Source organism: Triticum urartu, chromosome 1A (assembly GCF_056163025.1).
Source record: "Triticum urartu cultivar PI428250 chromosome 1A, HENAU_Tu73, whole genome shotgun sequence".
In the NCBI taxonomy this organism is placed as follows: Eukaryota; Viridiplantae; Streptophyta; class Magnoliopsida; order Poales; family Poaceae; genus Triticum; species Triticum urartu.
This window is the reverse complement of record NC_141873.1, coordinates 91,598,830-91,616,845: the sequence shown is the minus strand read 5'-3', so window position 1 is coordinate 91,616,845 and position 18,016 is coordinate 91,598,830. Positions and strand designations below refer to the sequence as shown.

Below are 18,016 nucleotides of genomic sequence, written 5' to 3'. Positions count from 1 at the left end.
ACTGGTCCTTGTCCGTGGCCGGATGCGGTGTCTGATTTGCGGTTCAGTGCTGGAGATGCCCTAACAAAGGTGTTTTCAATGTTGACAATGGTAATTTTTGAAAGAAAAAATACTTGGTTAGGGATAGCTCAATCATCAATACTCTTTCTAGTAGAGTTTTTTTCAATGGGATGGCGCGACGACCATCTGGTGCCCTGCTTGATGCGCTCGCCGATGGACGCTCGCGCTCATCCATGGCAAAGCGGTATGCCGATCGGACGGAGAAGACACCAGATTTCTCTGGTGCCCATGCGAGAACATCCTCAGGGGCTCGTGGAGATGTCTTGATGCTGGTGATGACGTCGATGTCGATGGGGAGGAAATACTGTCGGAGAAGATCCAAACACCAAGCTCCATGTCCATCCAGCAGGTCCGACACCCTCCTCAGCCTGCATGTACCCTGAGGAGTAATAAGCTCGCCTGATGGCTCCCTAGGCAGCCACCTATCACGCCAAATTCGAATTTGACGACCGCTCCCAACACACCAAATCAACCCCTTTTTTAGGAGTTTCAAACCATGCATGATCGCATGCCATGTTACTGATGCGTTGCCTAAGAATACCGTGTCCTCAAGCCGCCCCTCCGGGTAGTAGCGAGCTTTTAGTAGCTGCGCACAAAGACTCTCTGGTTTGGTTAGGAGACGCCACACCTGGCGAGCAAGCAAGGCTAGGTTGAAGACTCTGAAGTCACGAAATCCTAGTCCACCGCATTGTTTTTGCTTTTGAATTTTTGGCCACGACATCCAGTGAGTTTTTCTCTTCCCCTCCTTAGATCCCCACCAGAAATTACAGATCATCCTATTTAGATCATCACACACCGACATAGGAAGTTTGAATACCCCCATCATATATGTGGGAATGGCCTGAGCAACTGCTTTGATCATCGTCTCCTTTCCTACAAGTGATAACGTATATCCCCAAGCAATTATTCTTTTCGTTAGACGAGCTTGGAGGTTTTGACATTTACCCTTTGACATTCTACCTTTTGTTGTTGGTAGACCCAAATACTTCTCCTCAAAAGTGGAAAGAAACACTTGGAGAGCATCACGAACATTTTCTTGAACATTTTGCGGACACGCTTTCCCAAACATGATACTACACTTAGCGGGGTTAATAAGTTGGCCTGTTGCACTCTCATATGATGCAATAATGGACTTAACCTCGCGAGCTTGCTACTCATCTGCCTTAAAGAAGAGCAATGTGTCATCGGCAAACAACAAATGGGATATGCCAGGCGCCCTCCGACATACCTTCACAGAGGTAAATTTTTCTTTGTCCTCCCCATCCTTTAGCAAAGCAGAGAGACCATCATCAATAAACAGGAATAAAAATGGGGACAGTGGGTCACCTTGCCATAGCCCGCGCGACGATGCGAACGAATCCAAGAGGGTTACATTAAATTTAACAGTGTATCTGACCAAGGTGACACAAGTCATAATCCAGTCCACCCACCGGTCAGCAAAACCCAGCTTTTGCATCATCCGCTTCAAGAATTCCCAATCCACCCTATCATAAGCCTTTGAAAGATCCAACTTATAAGCACAAAAACTTTTTTCGGGGTCTTTGTCCTGTTGGATATAGTGAATACACTCAAATGCAACAAGCACATTATCCATTATCATTCTGCCGGGAACAAACGCACTCTGCTCTGGTGAAATTATCTCCTCCAGGATAGGTCTCAACCTGTTTACAAGGCACTTGGAAACCACCTTGTATATAACATTGCACAAACTTATAGGCCTATAATCCGTGAGCTTCACCGGATTATCAACTTTCGGGATGAGAACAATGGCAGTATTATTTACTCCCTCTGGCATTATACCTGACCGGAAAAATTCTTTTACCCCCGCGATTACCTGATCCCTCATCACATCCCAATTCCTCTGGAACATGCGTGCAGGAAAACCGTCAGGCCTCGGGGCTTTGAGCGGACCAATCTAAAAAAGCGCGTCCGCAATTTCCTTGTCAGAAAAAACTGCACACAAGCCTTCATTCATAGCATCAGTAACATGACGATCAATAAGCTCAATAATGGGATCATAGCATAGGGATGGATCAGCAGTGTACAAAGTGGTAAAGTAATCTATCACCATGGATGCCATAGTAGTACTCTCTGTATGCACCACCCCTGTATCATCCATTAGTGACTTGATGCGGTTTTTTTGTGCTCGCCATACAGCCTTGCGATGGAAAAACTTTGTATTACGGTCACCCTCTCGCAACCAGTCCACCCTTGAGCGTTGCATCCATAGCATCTCCTCCCTGTAAAGAAGCTCATTGAGGCGATCTGTGGCCTCTCGAATGGTGCGCTGATCTACATTCATGGCCATTAGTTCCTCCAGTCGGGTACGAGATTTATTAATGTCTTGTATCACATTACCAAACTTGCACTTACTCCACCCTTGCAGCGTCTGCATGAGCTCGCCTAGTGCCGATGCAACGTCACCAAGATTGCCCATCGTGCCTGCAGCCGACCAAGCATGCATGATGACTTCTGGGAGCGCAAGCTCACGTTCCCAAGCCACCTCATAATGCCTGCACTTCTTGCCCACATACTCCCTAGGTGGTTCGGCCACCCACCTTAGGAGAATGGGTATGTGATCAGACGATGGGTCCACCAAGTGCCGCACCGCCGCCTCCATGAATAAATCACGCCATGCATTGTTCGCTACCGCACGGTCCAGCCGCACCTTGACGTTTGCATGTCCAGACCGCCGGTTATCAAATGTATATGGCAGCCCTGCAAAACCAAGGTCTCCAAGGCCACATAATTCCAAAACATCCCTGAAATTGATCATCTGACCTGCTGAGCGCGGGGTGTCGGAGAAGTGCTCGAAGCCCCACATGGCCTTGTTGAAGTCACCAATCACCACCCAAGGCATACCCACCTGGTGATGAAGATCACGAAGGAGCAACCATATGTGGTGATGGTCCTCCGTTCGCGGCTCACCGTAGACGCAGGTGAGCCTCCAAGGGGGCTCCCCCACCGCCGTCCTCACATACGCATCAATATATCGTTTATTCAAATCTTTTACATCGAGTTGCACAGATTCGTGCCAAAAAAGAGCTAGACCACCACTAAAACCATCACTATCGACAGCTTCAAAACCATGTAAACCTAAACGAGAGCGGTATCTCTTCATCCTATCCTTCGACTGCCTAGTTTCACAAAGAAAAACGATAGAAGGGGAATGAGCTTGTGCCAAGCTCACAAGGTCGCGAACTGTCCGAGAGCTCCCCCCCCCCTCGGCAGTTGCAACTTATAATACTCATTGCCCCTGCTGAGATTTGATCTGTACTCGGTCTTCATCAGTTTCTTAGCTAGGACGCCATTAATCGTCTCCAGCCCGACCTCTTTGCGCCGTGATCCTTCCGGTGACCGAGATGGAAAACTTCCATAGTGATGGACAGCGGGATCGCTACCACCCCGAGGGGCCAGTGATGCAGGCGCGGACATAGCCACAACAAGGCCACCATGTCGCCGAGGCGCAGATGTGGCAACGGTGCCAGCAGCCGGCCGGTCGAAGCCCGGCGTGGGCGTGGCCCCGGAATCGCCAGAGTCCTAAAACCCTAACATGCTATGAGGGGACGTTGTTTCTAGAAAAGACGAAAGATGAAGCTTTGCCCAACAGTGTTGAGGAGACGAATGGTGCAATGGTGGGAAATTTCAAATGCCCGAGTCACCCTAGCAGTGTCACACGAGGACAATTTTCTGTTTTAATGTCAATTTTTTAAAAATAGACATGTATATGTCCATGTATGTGAGCCTTGGCTCCGTGGTTGGGCTTGTGGTTGTGCAGCCTAATGACCCGTGTTCAATTCCTAGAATTGACAGGTGATGCATAGGGTTTTCCCCCCATTTATTGAGGATCAAGTTTGATGTGAGGTGGAACCACTCATCAAAAAATATCTTGATACTCATTTAAAAAATTCTGAGGATCATGTTTATCTTGGTATTCATACTAAAATGGCCGTATGCATCCCTAGTCGGTGCAGAGGCCGGGGAAGTGAAATTGTCCCCCAATTTTTAAGAGGGCAATAACCTAGATCCTTGTGATCCTACTGATCTCCTCCCCCGCGTCCCCCACGACCCATGTGTCGCCTCCCCCGGCGGCGGCGGGGGAACCCTAGCCTCCCCACCTCGTCCCACCTCCTCGCTGCCACCTGAGGCAGCCGTCGGGTAAGCCCGGGGCGCCAAGGATGGTGGCGGCGGGGCCTCGGTTGCCCTACTTCTGCATGGGGAACCCCGGATATGGAGTGGCGGCTTCATTGGCAAGGCACGGCCGGCTACCAGCCATGCGGGCGGTGGATCTGGTGTCCAGGCCGCGCGGGCGGTGATGAAGCTATGTACCTAGGGTAGGGTCATGGATCTGTCCAGCATACCCTCCCCAAGGACATCTCTGCAAAGAATCAGAAGCGGTCGAAGAGAAAACATCATCCACTCGACCTTAAAGATGTGCTCACTAGACTCCCTTGAAGACACTCGACCATCAGAAGATGAGAAGCCCTCCACTCTGCAACGGTCGTGACTTAAACCATAGCTTTATGGGCATTTATAACACTTTATTGTAGACGTTACCAGTAACGTCCGACCTTTATGAACATTGAACCCTGTGTAACGGAGGGGAGCTGGGGTCCTGGCGCACTCTATATAAGCCACCCCCCTCCTCTGGGACAAGGGTTCGCACTCTTGTAAACTCACAAACACATATACAATCCAGTCGACCGCCTCAGGGCACCGAGACGTAGGGCTGTTACTTCCTCCGAGAAGGGCCTGAACTCGTAAACTCGTGTGTACAACTACTCCGTAGCTAAGATCTTGCCTCCTAATACCTACCCCCCATTCTACTGTCAGTCTTAGATCCACGACAGTTGGCGCCCACCTTGGGGCAGGTGTCTTAGCGACTTGTTGGAGAAGTTGCAATTTTTCTGATCCCCTTCATCATGGTTCCAGGCGGAGGATTGATTGAGGGCCGCGAGATCCGTCTCGGCGCGCTCGTGTTTGTCGCCGACGACTCTGCTTGGCTTCAGGAGGCTCCACTCGACACCGACGCGCTCCCCGCCCGCGGGGCGACGCACTTTCGCGCGTGCGTCCGCGGCGTCCTCCTGCGGCAACCGTCGACCCAGTACCAGTCGACTCCATCAGCTTTCCCCCTCCTTGCGGCTTGCCGGAGCAAATGCTCCGGTCAGTCGAGGCTTCAGCGGTGGGTGAGGCATGCGGTGGCCCGCCAGTCGGTCACCCCTCAGGTTGCGGTGATCGAGCCCGACGAAACTCTCTATGGCCTGTTTGTTCTGTCGACTGGCTCCGTAGAGACCGCATCCGAGTGCGACAGCAGCGACCCGGCGGCTGAAGTTCTGATGGTCAATGGACCACGCAGCCCTCCTGGCTTTAACCGTGAAGACGGAGGTGACAGGAATGGCAATCCGTCGCGCGTCCACGAGGAGTACCGCCCCTAACCCCTCTCCTCACAGCAGAGGGAGGAACTTCGCCGTCGGAACATGGATGCATCGCATACTCCTATAGTTGGAGAAACCCCTGAGGCCCAAGCCTTGGAGCAGGCGCGCTTGGCCAACTTGGCTGAGTGCACTCGACTGGAGAACCTCCAGCGCGCACTCGACGATTGCGCTCGGCAGCGCGCTCCCGAGTCCAGTCGACACCAGCTTTTTCCTCCTCCGACTCAAGTATACCGAACCCCGATCCAGAATTTGGCTGCTGCTGCCTGAATCGCGGAGTCGATCCAACCCTCCTAGTCAGAAGCTGGTCGAGGTCTGGTGCAGATCCGAGCCTTGCTCCGGGCGGCCGGAGAACAGAATACAGTTGTATCCCAGTCACGGGATAGGATCCACAGCAGATCTGTGATGGCAGACACAGTTTAATCGGCCCATAGCCCAAGATCGCCTCCGAGGCATGAGGGACGTGGCGATCGACGAGATCAGTACAGAAACCAAGTGCAGTATGATCGCCGAGTCGATCGTGATGATCGTCGTCGAGTGCCCACGCCTCCGCCAAGGAGCGGGTCGTACGTGCCTCGGCAACATGAAGACAGACGCCCTCACAGTGTTGGGCGAGGTATTCCAGTCGACCCCAGGGAGCCAGGCTTTGATGCGAGATCTATTCTCGTGCAGGGCTTGGTCGACAGAAACAGAGCTCACCGAGAGGGCCATGACCGAGATCAACAAACCAGCAATAGGGTGCATGTCTCTGGTCCAGAATGCTTCAGTAGAGCTATCAGAGCTGCAGTGATTCCCCCCAATTTCAGGTTGGCATCCGGAGTTAGTAAGTTTACTAGGGAGTCCAAGCCTAACACTTGGCTTGAGGACTACCGAGTGGCTGTCCAGATTGGTGGCGGCAATGATGAAGTGGCCATGAAACACCTTCCTCTGATGTTAGAGGGCTCGGCTAGAGCATGGGTGAATCAGTTAGCGCCTGGTAGCATATATCCTTGGGAAGATCTTTCCCGAGTGTTTTTCAAAACATTCGAGGGCACTTGCAAACAGCCGGCAGGTTTGACAGAATTATAGTGTTGTGTTCAGAAGCCGAATGAAACTTTGAGGGATTATATCCAGAGATGGATCACCTTACACCACACGGTAGAAGATGTGTCGGATCATCAGGCAATTTGTGCCTTTAAGGAGGGTGTCAGGTATCGAGAGTTGAATATGAAGTTCGGCTGGACAGGAAAAATGACTCTGGCTCGGATGATGGAAATTGCCACCAAGTATGCCAACGGTGAAGAAGAGGAGCGACTCCGGAGTGGCAAGCACAAAGCAGTCGCCCACGAAGCCGGAGGAGGAAACTCCAGTCGGAAACAGAAACGCAAGGCCGAGCCAGCTACTCCGGGCGAAGCCTTGGCTGTGGTTCAAGGAAAGTTCAAGGGGAAGCCCAAAGGGTCGTGGAACCCCAAGAAAGTAAAAGATCAAGATGGGAATGACGTGTTGGATTTGCCATGCCATATCCATACCAAAGAAGATGAAGAAGGTAATTTCATTTACCCGAAGCATACCACTCGGCAGTGTCGGCTCCTAATCCAGCAGTTCCGAGAGAAACAGCCCAAGGAAAAGGAGAAAGAAGCAGACAAGGCAGAGGATGAGGAAGAGGATGATGATGGTTATCCCCTCGTGAATTCCACCCTGATGATTTTTGCTGACATTGAGAGCAAAAGTCGATTGAAAGTCATCAACAGGGAAGTGAACATGGTCGCTCCGGTGACACCCAGTTACTTGAAATGGTCACAGACTACCATTACATTCGACCAGTCTGACCATCCAGCGCACATAGCCACCCTTGGGAGGCAAGCACTAGTGGTCGACCCGGTGGTCGAAGGCACTCGACTGACGAAGGTCCTGATGGACGGTGGCAGTGGCTTGAACATACTGTATGCAGAGACGTTGAAAGGAATGGGCATTCCGATGTCCAGACTCAGCGAAAGCCATATGAGCTTCCATGGGGTCATTCCAAGCAAGAAGGCTGCATCACTCGGTCAGATTGCACTCGACGTGGTTTTCGGTGATTCCAGAAATTACCGCAAAGAAAAGTTGACATTTGAAGTTGTGGATTTCCAGAGCACTTATCATGCAATTCTGGGCAGGCCAGCTTATGCATGGTTTATGGCTCGACCATGTTACGTGTATCTCAAACTGAAGATGCCTGGTCCCAGAGGAGTGATCACTATCTCTGGTAATCGGAAGAAAGCAGAAGAGTGTTTCCAGAAGGGCTCAAAGATCGTTGATGCCCAGATGGTCGTGGTAGAATTGCAAGAATACCAGAAAAATGCAGATCCGAGTGACCTACTGCGAGCCAAGAAGCTAGCCACAGATTCAGCATTCCAGTCGTCTGGTGAAACGAAGTCGATTCACATCCACCCGACGGATCCAAATGCATCTCCGACTCACATTTCAACCACACTCGACTCCAAATAGGAAGAAGCGCTCATCCAGTTCCTCCGTGAGAACTGGGACATCTTTGCTTGGAAACCTTCTGACATGCCGGGTGTTCCCAGGGGACTGGCTGAGCACCGTTTGCGAGTCGACCCGAAGGTGAAACCAGTCAAAGAGCATCTTCGGCGGTCCGCGGTCCAGAAAAGAAAGGCAATTGGTGAAGAGGTGCCTCGGCTTTTGGCAGCTGAGTTTATCCGAGAGATTTACCACTCCGAGTGGTTAGCCAATGTTATCATGGTCCCAAAGAAGGATGACTCACTTCGCATGTGCATTGATTTTAAGCATATCAATCGGGCCTGCCCGAAAGATCACTTCCCTCTCCCTCGCATCGATCAGATAGTCGACTCAACTGCAGGGTGCGAGCGTTTGTCATTTTTGGACACCTACTCCGGGTACCACCAGATCCATCTGTACAGACCCGACGAAATAAAGACAGCTTTCATCACCCCGTTTGGGTGCTTCTGTTATGTCACAATGCCATTCGGTTTGAAGAATGCCGGAGCCACATTCATGCGGATGATTCAGAAGTGCCTGCTCACTCAGATCAGTCAGAATGTGGAAGCATACATGGATGACATTGTGGTCAAGTCACGTAAAGGTTTCGACCTACTGACTGACCTTGCTGAAACCTTTTCCATCCTCAGAAAGTATGATATCAAGCTCAATCCATCAAAGTGCACGTTTGGAGTTCCAGGTGGAAAGTTACTCGGTTTTCTTGTTTCCGAACGAGGAATCAACGCTAACCCAGAGAAAGTAGGCACTATACTCCGAATGAAACGCCCTGTGTGTGTGCATGATGTCTAGAAGCTTACTGGTTGCTTGGCCGCCCTAAGTCGATTCATTTCTCGCCTTGGTGAAAAGGCGCTGCCTCTTTACCGACTGATGAAGAAATCAGACAAGTTCGAGTGAACCCCAGAAGCTGATGCAGCATTTGCAGAGCTGAAAACCCTGCTTTCCACCCAGCCGGTGCTTGCTGCTCCAATCAGCAAAGAGCCTCTACTGCTTTATATAGCAGCCACTGGACAAGTCGTCAGTACAGTACTTACGGTCGAGCGGGAAGAAGAAGGAAAAGCTTATAAGGTTCAACGCCCAGTTTATTATATTTCTGAAGTCCTGACCCCATCAAAGCAGAGATATCCTCATTATCAGAAGCTTGTATATGGGATTTACATGACCACGAAGAAGGTTGCACACTATTTCTTAGATCACTCGGTTACAGTCGTCAGCGACGCTCCATTGTCAGAGATTCTGCACAACAGAGATGCAACTGGTCGAGTGGCCAAATGGGCAATTGAACTCCTTCCCTTGGATATCAAGTTTGAGGCAAAGAAAGCTATCAAGTCCCAAGCAATACCAGATTTCCTCGCCGAGTGGATCGAACAGCAACTGCTGACTCAAGTTCAATCTGAGCACTGGACCATGTTCTTTGACGGATCCAAGATGCTGAACGGTTCTGGTGCTGGAGTAGTTCTGGTACCCCCCGAGGAGCCAAGCTCAGATATGTCCTCCAGATTCACTTTGATTCCTCCAACAATGAAGCAGAATATGAAGCACTCCTGTATGGGTTGCGCATGGCCATCTCACTCGGCGTCCGTCGCCTCATGGTCTATGGTGACTCAGATTTGGTAGTTAATCAAGTGATGAAGGAGTGGGACGTCAGAAGCCCAGCCATGACTGGTTACTACAACACGGTGAGAAAGCTTGAGAAGAAGTTTGAGGGGTTAGTGTTGGGGAACGTAGTAATTTCAAAAAAAATCCTACGCACACGCAAGATCATGGTGATGCATAGCAACGAGAGGGGAGAGTGTGATCTACGTACCCTTGTAGACCGATAGCGGAAGCGTTAGCACAACGCGGTTGATGTAGTCGTACGTCTTCACGGCCCGACCGATCAAGCACCGAAACTACGGCACCTCCGAGTTTTAGCACACGTTCAGCTCGATGACAATCCCCGGACTCCGATCCAGCAAAGTGTCGGGGAAGAGTTCCGTCAGCACGAAGGCATGGTGACGATCTTGATGTTCTACCGTCGCAGGGCTTTGCCTAAGCACCGCTACAATATTATCGAGGATTATGGTGGAAGGGGGAACCGCACACGGCTAAGAAAACGATCGCGTGGATCAACTTGTGTGTCTAGGGGTGCCCCCTGCCCCCATATATAAAGGAGCAAGGGGAGGAGGCCGGACGGCCCTATTGGCGCGCCAAGGAGGAGTCCTCCTCCTAGTAGGAGTAGGACTCCTACTAGGAGGGGGAAAGGAAGTGGGGAGGGAGAAGGAAAGGGGGGCACCGCCCCCCCCCCCTCTCCTAGTCCAATTCGGACTAGGGGGAGGAGGCATGCGGCCCACCCTGGCTGCCCTTCTCTCTCTCCACTAAGGCCCATATGGCCCATACTTCTCCCGGGGGGGTTCCGGTAACCCTCCGGTACTCCGGTTTTCTCCAAAATCACCCGGAACACTTCCGGTGTCCGAATATAGCCGTCCAATATATCAATCTTTATGTCTCGACCATTTCGAGACTCCTAGTTATGTCCGTGATCACATCCGGTACTCCGAACTAACTTCGGTACATCAAAACTCATAAACTCATAATATAACTGTCATCGAAACCTTGAGCGTGCGGACCCTACGGGTTCGAGAACAATGTAGACATGACCGAGACATGTCTCCCGTCAATAATCAATAGCGGAACCTGGATGCTCATATTGGCTCCCACATATTCTATGAAGATCTTTATCGGTCAGACCGCATAACAACATACATTGTTCCCTTTGTCATCGGTATGTTACTTGCCCGAGATTCGATCGTCGGTATCTCAATACCTAGTTCAATCTCGTTACCGGCAAGTCACTTTACTCATTTCGTAATACATCATCTCACAACTAACTCATTAGTTGCAATGCTTGCAAGGCTTATGTGATGTGCATTACCGAGAGGGCCCAGAGATACCTCTCCGACAATCGGAGTGAAAAAATCCTAATCTCGAAATACGCCAACCCAACATTTACCTTTGGAGACACCTGTAGAGCTCCTTTATAATCACCCAGTTACGTTGTGATGTTTGGTAGCACACAAAGTGTTCCTCCGGGAATCGGGAGTTGCATAATCTCATAGTCATAGGAACATGTATAAGTCATGAAGAAAGCAATAGCAACATACTAAACGATCGGGTGCTAAGCTAATGGAATGGGTCATGTCAATCACATCATTCTCCTAATAATGTGATCCCGTTAATCAAATGACAACATATATCTATGGTTAGGAAACATAACCATCTTTGATTAACGAGCTAGTCAAGTAGAGGCATACTAGTGACGTTTTAGTTTGTCTATGTATTCACACAAGTATTATGTTTCCGGATAATACAATTCTAGCATGAACAATAAAAATTTATCATGATATAAGGAAATAAAATAATAACATTATTATTGCCTCTAGGGCATATTTCCTTCAGTCTCCCACTTGCACTAGAGTCAATAATCTAGATTACACAGTAATGATTCTAACACCCATGGAGCTTTGGTGCTGATCATGTTTTGCTTGTGGAATAGGCTTAGTCAACGGGTCTGCAACATTCAGATACGTATGTATCTTGCAAATCTCTATGTCTCCCACCTGGACTAGATCCCGGATGGAATTGAAGCGTCTCTTGATGTGCTTGGTTATCTTGTGAAATCTGGATTCCTTTGCCAAGGCAATTGCACCAGTATTGTCACAAAAGATTTTCATTGGACCTGATGCACTAGGTATGACACCTAGATCGGATATGAACTCCTTCATCCAGACTCCTTCGTTTGCTGCTTCCGAAGCAGCTATGTACTCCGCTTCACATGTAGATCCCGCCACAACGCTTTGTTTAGAACTGCACCAACTGACAGCTCCACCGTTTAATGTAAACACGTATCTGGTTTGCGATTTAGAATCGTCCGGATCAGTGTCAAAGCTTGCATCAACGTAACCATTTACAATGAGCTCTTTGTCACCTCCATATATGAGAAACATATCCTTAGTCCTTTTCAGGTATTTCGGGATGTTCTTGACTGATGTCCAGTGATCCACTCCTGGATTACTTTGGTACCTCCCTGCTAGACTTATAGCAAGACACACATCAGGTCTGGTACACAGCATTGCATACATGATAGATCCTATGGCTGAAGCATAGGGAACATCTTTCATTTTCTCTCTATCTTCTGCATTGGTCGGCCATTGAGTCTTACTCAATTTCACACCTTGTAACACAGGCAAGAATCCTTTCTTTGCTTGATCTATTTTGAACTTCTTCAAAATTTTGTCAAGGTATGTGCTTTGTGAAAGTCCAATTAAGCATCTTGATCTATCTCTATAGATCTTAATGCCCAATATGTAAGCATCTTCACCGAGGTCTTTCATTGAAAAACTCTTATTCAAGTATCCCTTTATGCTATCCAGAAATTCTATATCATTTCCGATTAGTAATATGTCATCTACATATAATATTAGAAATGCTACAGAGCTCCCACTCACTTTCTTGTAAATACAAGATTCTCCAAAAGTCTGTACAAAACCAAATACTTTGATCACACTATCAAAGTGTTTATTCCAACTCCGAGAAGCTTGCACCAGTCCATAAATGGATCGCTGGAGCTTGCACACTTTGTTAGCTCCCTTTGGATCGACAAAACCTTCCGGTTGCATCATATACAACTCTTCTTCCAGAAATCCATTCAGGAATGCAGTTTTGACATCCATCTGCCAAATTTCATAATCATAAAATGCGGCAATTGCTAACATGATTCGGACAGACTTAAGCATCGCTACGGGTGAGAAGGTCTCATCGTAGTCAATCCCTTGAACTTGTCGAAAACCTTTTGCGACAAGTCGAGCATTGTAGACAAACATTACCTTCAGCGTCAGTCTTCTTCTTGAAGATCCATTTATTCTCAATTGCTTGCCGATCATTGCGCAAGTCAACCAAAGTCCAAACTTTGTTCTCATACATGGATCCCATCTCAGATTTCATGGCTTCAAGCCATTTTGCGGAATCTGGGCTCACCATCGCTTCTCCATAGTTTGTAGGTTCATCATGATCTAGTAGCATGACTTCCAGAACAGGATTACCGTACCACTCTGGTGCGGATCTTATTCTGGTTGATCTACGAGGTTCAATAGTATCTTGTCTTGAAGTTTCATGATCATCATCATTAGCTTCCTCACTAATTGGTGTAGGTGTCACAGAAACTGGTTTCTGTGATGTACTACTTTCCAATAAGGGAGCAGGTACAGTTACCTCGTCAAGTTCTACTTTCCTCCCACTCACTTCTTTCGAGAGAAACTCCTTCTCTAGAAAGTTTCTGAATTTAGCAACAAAAGTCTTGCCTTCGGATCTGTGATAGAAGGTGTATCCAATAGTTTCCTTTGGATATCCTATGAAGACACATTTCTCCGATTTGGGTTCGAGCTTATCAGGTTGAAGCTTTTTCACATAAGCATCGCAGCCCCAAACTTTCAGAAACGACAACTTTGGTTTCTTGCCAAACCACAGTTCATAAGGCGTCATCTCAACGGATTTTGATGGTGCCCTATTTAACGTGAATGCGGCCGTCTCTAGAGCATAACCCCAAAACGATAGCGGTAAATCAGTAAGAGACATCATAGATCGCACCATATCTAGTAAAGTACGATTACGACGTTCGGACACACCATTACGCTGTGGTGTTCTGGGTGGCGTGAGTTGCGAAACTATTCCGCATTGTTTCAAATGTACACCAAACTCGTAACTCAAATATTCTCCTCCACGATCAGATCGTAGGAATTTTATTTTCTTGTTACGATGATTTTCAACTTCACTCTGAAATTCTTTGAACTTTTCAAACGTTTCAAACTTATGTTTCATTAAGTAGATATACCCATATCTGCTTAAGTCATCTGTGAAGGTGAGAAAATAATGATATCCGCCACGAGCCTCAACATTCATCGGACCACATACATCTGTATATATGATTTCCAACAAATCTGTTGCTCTCTCCATAGTACCGGAGGACGGTGTTTTTGTCATCTTACCCATAAGGCACGGTTCGCAAGTACCAAGCAATTCATAATCAAGTGGTTCCAAAAGTCCATCAGTATGGAGTTTTGTCATGCGCTTTACACCGATATGACCCAAACGGCAGTGTCACAAATAAGTTGCACTATCATTATCAACTCTGCATCTTTTGGCTTCAACATTATGAATATGTGTGTCACTACTATCGAGATTTAATAAGAATAGACCACTCTTTAAGGGTGCATGACTATAAAAGATATTACTCATATAAATAGAACAACCATTATTCTCTGATTTAAATGAATAACCGTCTCGCATCAAACAAGATCCAGATATAATTCATGCTTAACGCTGGCACCAAATAACAATTATTTAGGTCTAATACTAATCCCGAAGGTAGATGTAGAGGTAGCGTGCCGACCGCGATCACATCGACTTTGGAACCATTTCCCACGCGCATCGTCACCTCGTCCTTAGCCAATCTTCGCTTAATCCGTAGTCCCTATTTCGAGTTGCAAATGTTAGCAATAGAACCAGTATCAAATACCGAGGTGCTACTGCGAGCATTAGTAAGGTACACATCAATAACATGTATATCACATATACCTTTGTTCACCTTGCCATACTTCTTATCTGCCAAATACTTGGGGCAGTTCCGCTTCCAGTGACCAGTCTGCTTGCAGTAGAAGCACTTAGTTTTAGGCTTAGGTCCAGGTTTGGGTTTCTTCTCTTGAGTAGCAACTTGCTTGCTGTTCTTTTTGAAGTTCCCCTTCTTCTTCCCTTTGCCCTTTTTCTTGAAACTAGTGGTCTTGTTAACCATCAACACTTGATGCTCCTTCTTGATTTCTAACTCTGCAGCTTTTAGCATTGCGAAGAGCTCGGGAATAGTCTTATTCATCCCTTGCATGTTATAGTTCATCATGAAGCTCTTGTAGCTTGGTGGCAGTGATTGGAGAATTCTGTCAATGACGCAATCATCTGGAAGATTAACTCCCAATTGAATCAAGTGATTATTATACCCAGACATTTTGAGTATATGCTCACTGAGAGAACTGTTCTCCTCCATCTTGCAGCTATAGAACTTATTGGAGACTTCATATATCTCAATCCGGGCATTTGCTTGAAATATTAACTTCAACTCCGGGAACATCTCATATGCTGCATGACGTTCAAAACGTCGTTGAAGTCCCGATTCTAAGCCGTAAAGCATGGCACACTGAACTATCGAGTAGTCATCAGCTTTGCTCTGCCAGACGTTCATAACATCTGGTGTTGCTCCAGCAGCAGGCCTGACACCTAGCGGTGCTTCCAGGACGTAATTCTTCTGTGTAGCAATGAGGATAATCCTCAAGTTACGGACCCAGTCCATGTAATTGCTACCATCATCTTTCAACTTTGCTTTCTCAAGGAACGCATTAAAATTCAACAGAACAACAGCATGGGCCATCTATCTACAATCAAACATAAACAAGCAAGATACTATCAGGTACTAAGTTCATGATAAATTTAGGTTCAATTAATCATATTACTAAAGAACTCCCACTTAGATAGACATCCCTCTAATCCTCTAAGTGATTACGTGATCCAAATAAACTAAACCATGTCCGATCATCACGTGAGATGGAGTAGTTTCATTGGTGAACATCACTATGTTGATCATATCTACTATATGATTCATGCTCGACCTTTCGGTCTCCGTGTTCCGAGGCCATATCTGTATATGCTTGGCTCGTCAAGTATAACCTGAGTATTCCGCGTGTGCAACTGTTTTGCACCCGTTGTATTTGAACGTAGAGCCTATCACACCCGATCATCACGTGGTGTCTTAGCATGAAGAACTTTCGCAACGGTGCATACTCAGGGAGAACACTTCTTGATAATTAGTGAGAGATCATCTTAAAATGCTACCGTCAAACAAAGGAAGATAAGATGCATAAAAGATAAACACCACATGTAATCAATATAAGTGATATGATATGGCTATCATTATCTTGTGCTTGTGATCTCCGTCTTCGAAGCACCGTCATGATCACCATCGTCACCGGCACGACACCTTGATCACCATCGTAGCATCGTTATCGTCTCGCCAATCTTATGCTTCCACGACTATCGCTACCGCTTAGTGATAAAGTAAAGCATTACTGTGCAATTGCATTGCATACAATAAAGCGACAACCATATGGCTCCTGCCAGTTGCCGATAACTTGGTTACAAAACATGATCATCTCATACAATAGAATTTAGCATCATGTCTTGACCATATCACATCACAACATGCCCTGCAAAAACAAGTTAGACGTCCTCTACTTTGTTGTTCCAAGTTTTACGTGGCTGCTACGGGCTTAAGTAAGAACCAATCTTACCTACGCATCAAAACCACAACGATAGTTTGTCAAGTTGGTGTTGTTTTAACCTTCGCAAGGACCGGGCGTAGCCACACTCGGTTCAACTAATGTTGGAGAAACTGACACCCGCTAGCCACCTTTGTGCAAAGCACGTCGGGAGAACCGGCCTCGCGTAAGCGTACGCTTAATGTCGGTCCGGGCCGCTTCGTCCAACAATACCGCCGGACCAAAGTATGACATGCTGGTAAGCAGTATGACTTACATCACCCACAACTCACTTGTGTTCTACTCGTGCATATAACATCAACACATAAAACCTAGGCTCGGATGCCACTGTTGGGGAACGTAGTAATTTCAAAAAAATTCCTACGCACACGCAAGATCATGGTGATGCATAGCAATGGGAGGGGAGAGTGTGATCTACGTACCCTTGTAGACCGACAGCGGAAGCGTTAGCACAATGCGGTTGATGTATTCGTACGTCTTCACGACCCGACCGATCAAGCACCGAAACTACGGCACCTCCGAGTTTTAGCACACATTCAGCTCGATGACGATCCCCGGACTCCGATCCAGTAAGTGTCGGGGAAGAGTTCCGTCAGCACGACGGCGTGGTGATGATCTTGATGTTCTACCGTCGCAGGGCTTCGCCTAAACACCGCTACAATATTATCGAGGATTATGGTGGAAGGGGGCACCGCACACGGCTAAGAAAACGATCACGTGGATCAACTTATGTGTCTAGGGGTGCCCCCTGCCCCCGTATATAAAGGAGCAAGGGGAGGAGGCCGGCCGGCCCTATTGGCGCGCCAAGGAGGAGTCCTCCTCCTAGTAGGAGTAGGACTCCTACTAGGAGGGGGAAAGGAAGTGGGGAGGGAGAAGGAAAGGGGGGCGCCGCCCCCCCTCTCCTAGTCCAATTCGGACTAGGGGGAGGAGGCGCGCGGCCCACCATGGCTGCCCTTCTCTCTCTCCACTAAGGCCCATATGGCCCATTACTTCTCCCGGGGGGGTTCTGGTAACCCTCCGGTACTCCGGTTTTCTCCGAATTCACCCGGAACACTTCCGGTGTCCGAATATAGCCATCCAATATATCAATCTTTATGTCTTGACCATTTCAAGACTCCTCATTATGTCCGTGATCACATCCGGGACTCCGAACTAACTTCGGTACATCAAAACTCATAAACTCATAATATAACTGCCATCGAAACCTTGAGCGTGCGGACCCTACGTGTTCGAGAACAATGTAGACATGACCGAGACATGTCTCCGATCAATAACCAATAGCGGAACCTGGATGCTCATATTGGCTCCCACATATTCTACGAAGATCTTTATCGGTCAGACCGCATAACAACATATGTTGTTCCCTTTGTCATCGGTATGTTACTTGCCCGAGATTCGATCGTCGGTATCTCAATACCTAGTTCAATCTCATTACCGGCAAGTCTCTTTACTCGTTTCGTAATACATCATCTCGCAACTAACTCATTAGTTGCAATGCTTGCAAGGCTTATGTGATGTGCATTACCGAGAGGGCCCAGAGATACCTCTCTGACAATCGGAGTGACAAATCCTAATCTCGAAATACACCAACCCAACATTTACCTTTGGAGACACCTGTAGAGCTCCTTTATAATCACCCAGTTACGTTGTGACGTTTGGTAGCACACAAAG

General features: G+C 47.7%; 1 protein-coding gene across 1 annotated transcript; it reads right to left on the bottom strand.

Annotated features, from left to right (window-relative positions):
- Positions 1-1,975: 1,975 nt before the first annotated feature.
- Positions 1,976-3,181, bottom strand: LOC147990196 (uncharacterized). The gene has a single exon (XM_087537460.1). It carries the CDS (start codon positions 3,179-3,181, stop codon positions 1,976-1,978), a length of 1,206 nt encoding a protein of 401 aa, XP_087393586.1.
- Positions 3,182-18,016: the final 14,835 nt, after the last annotated feature.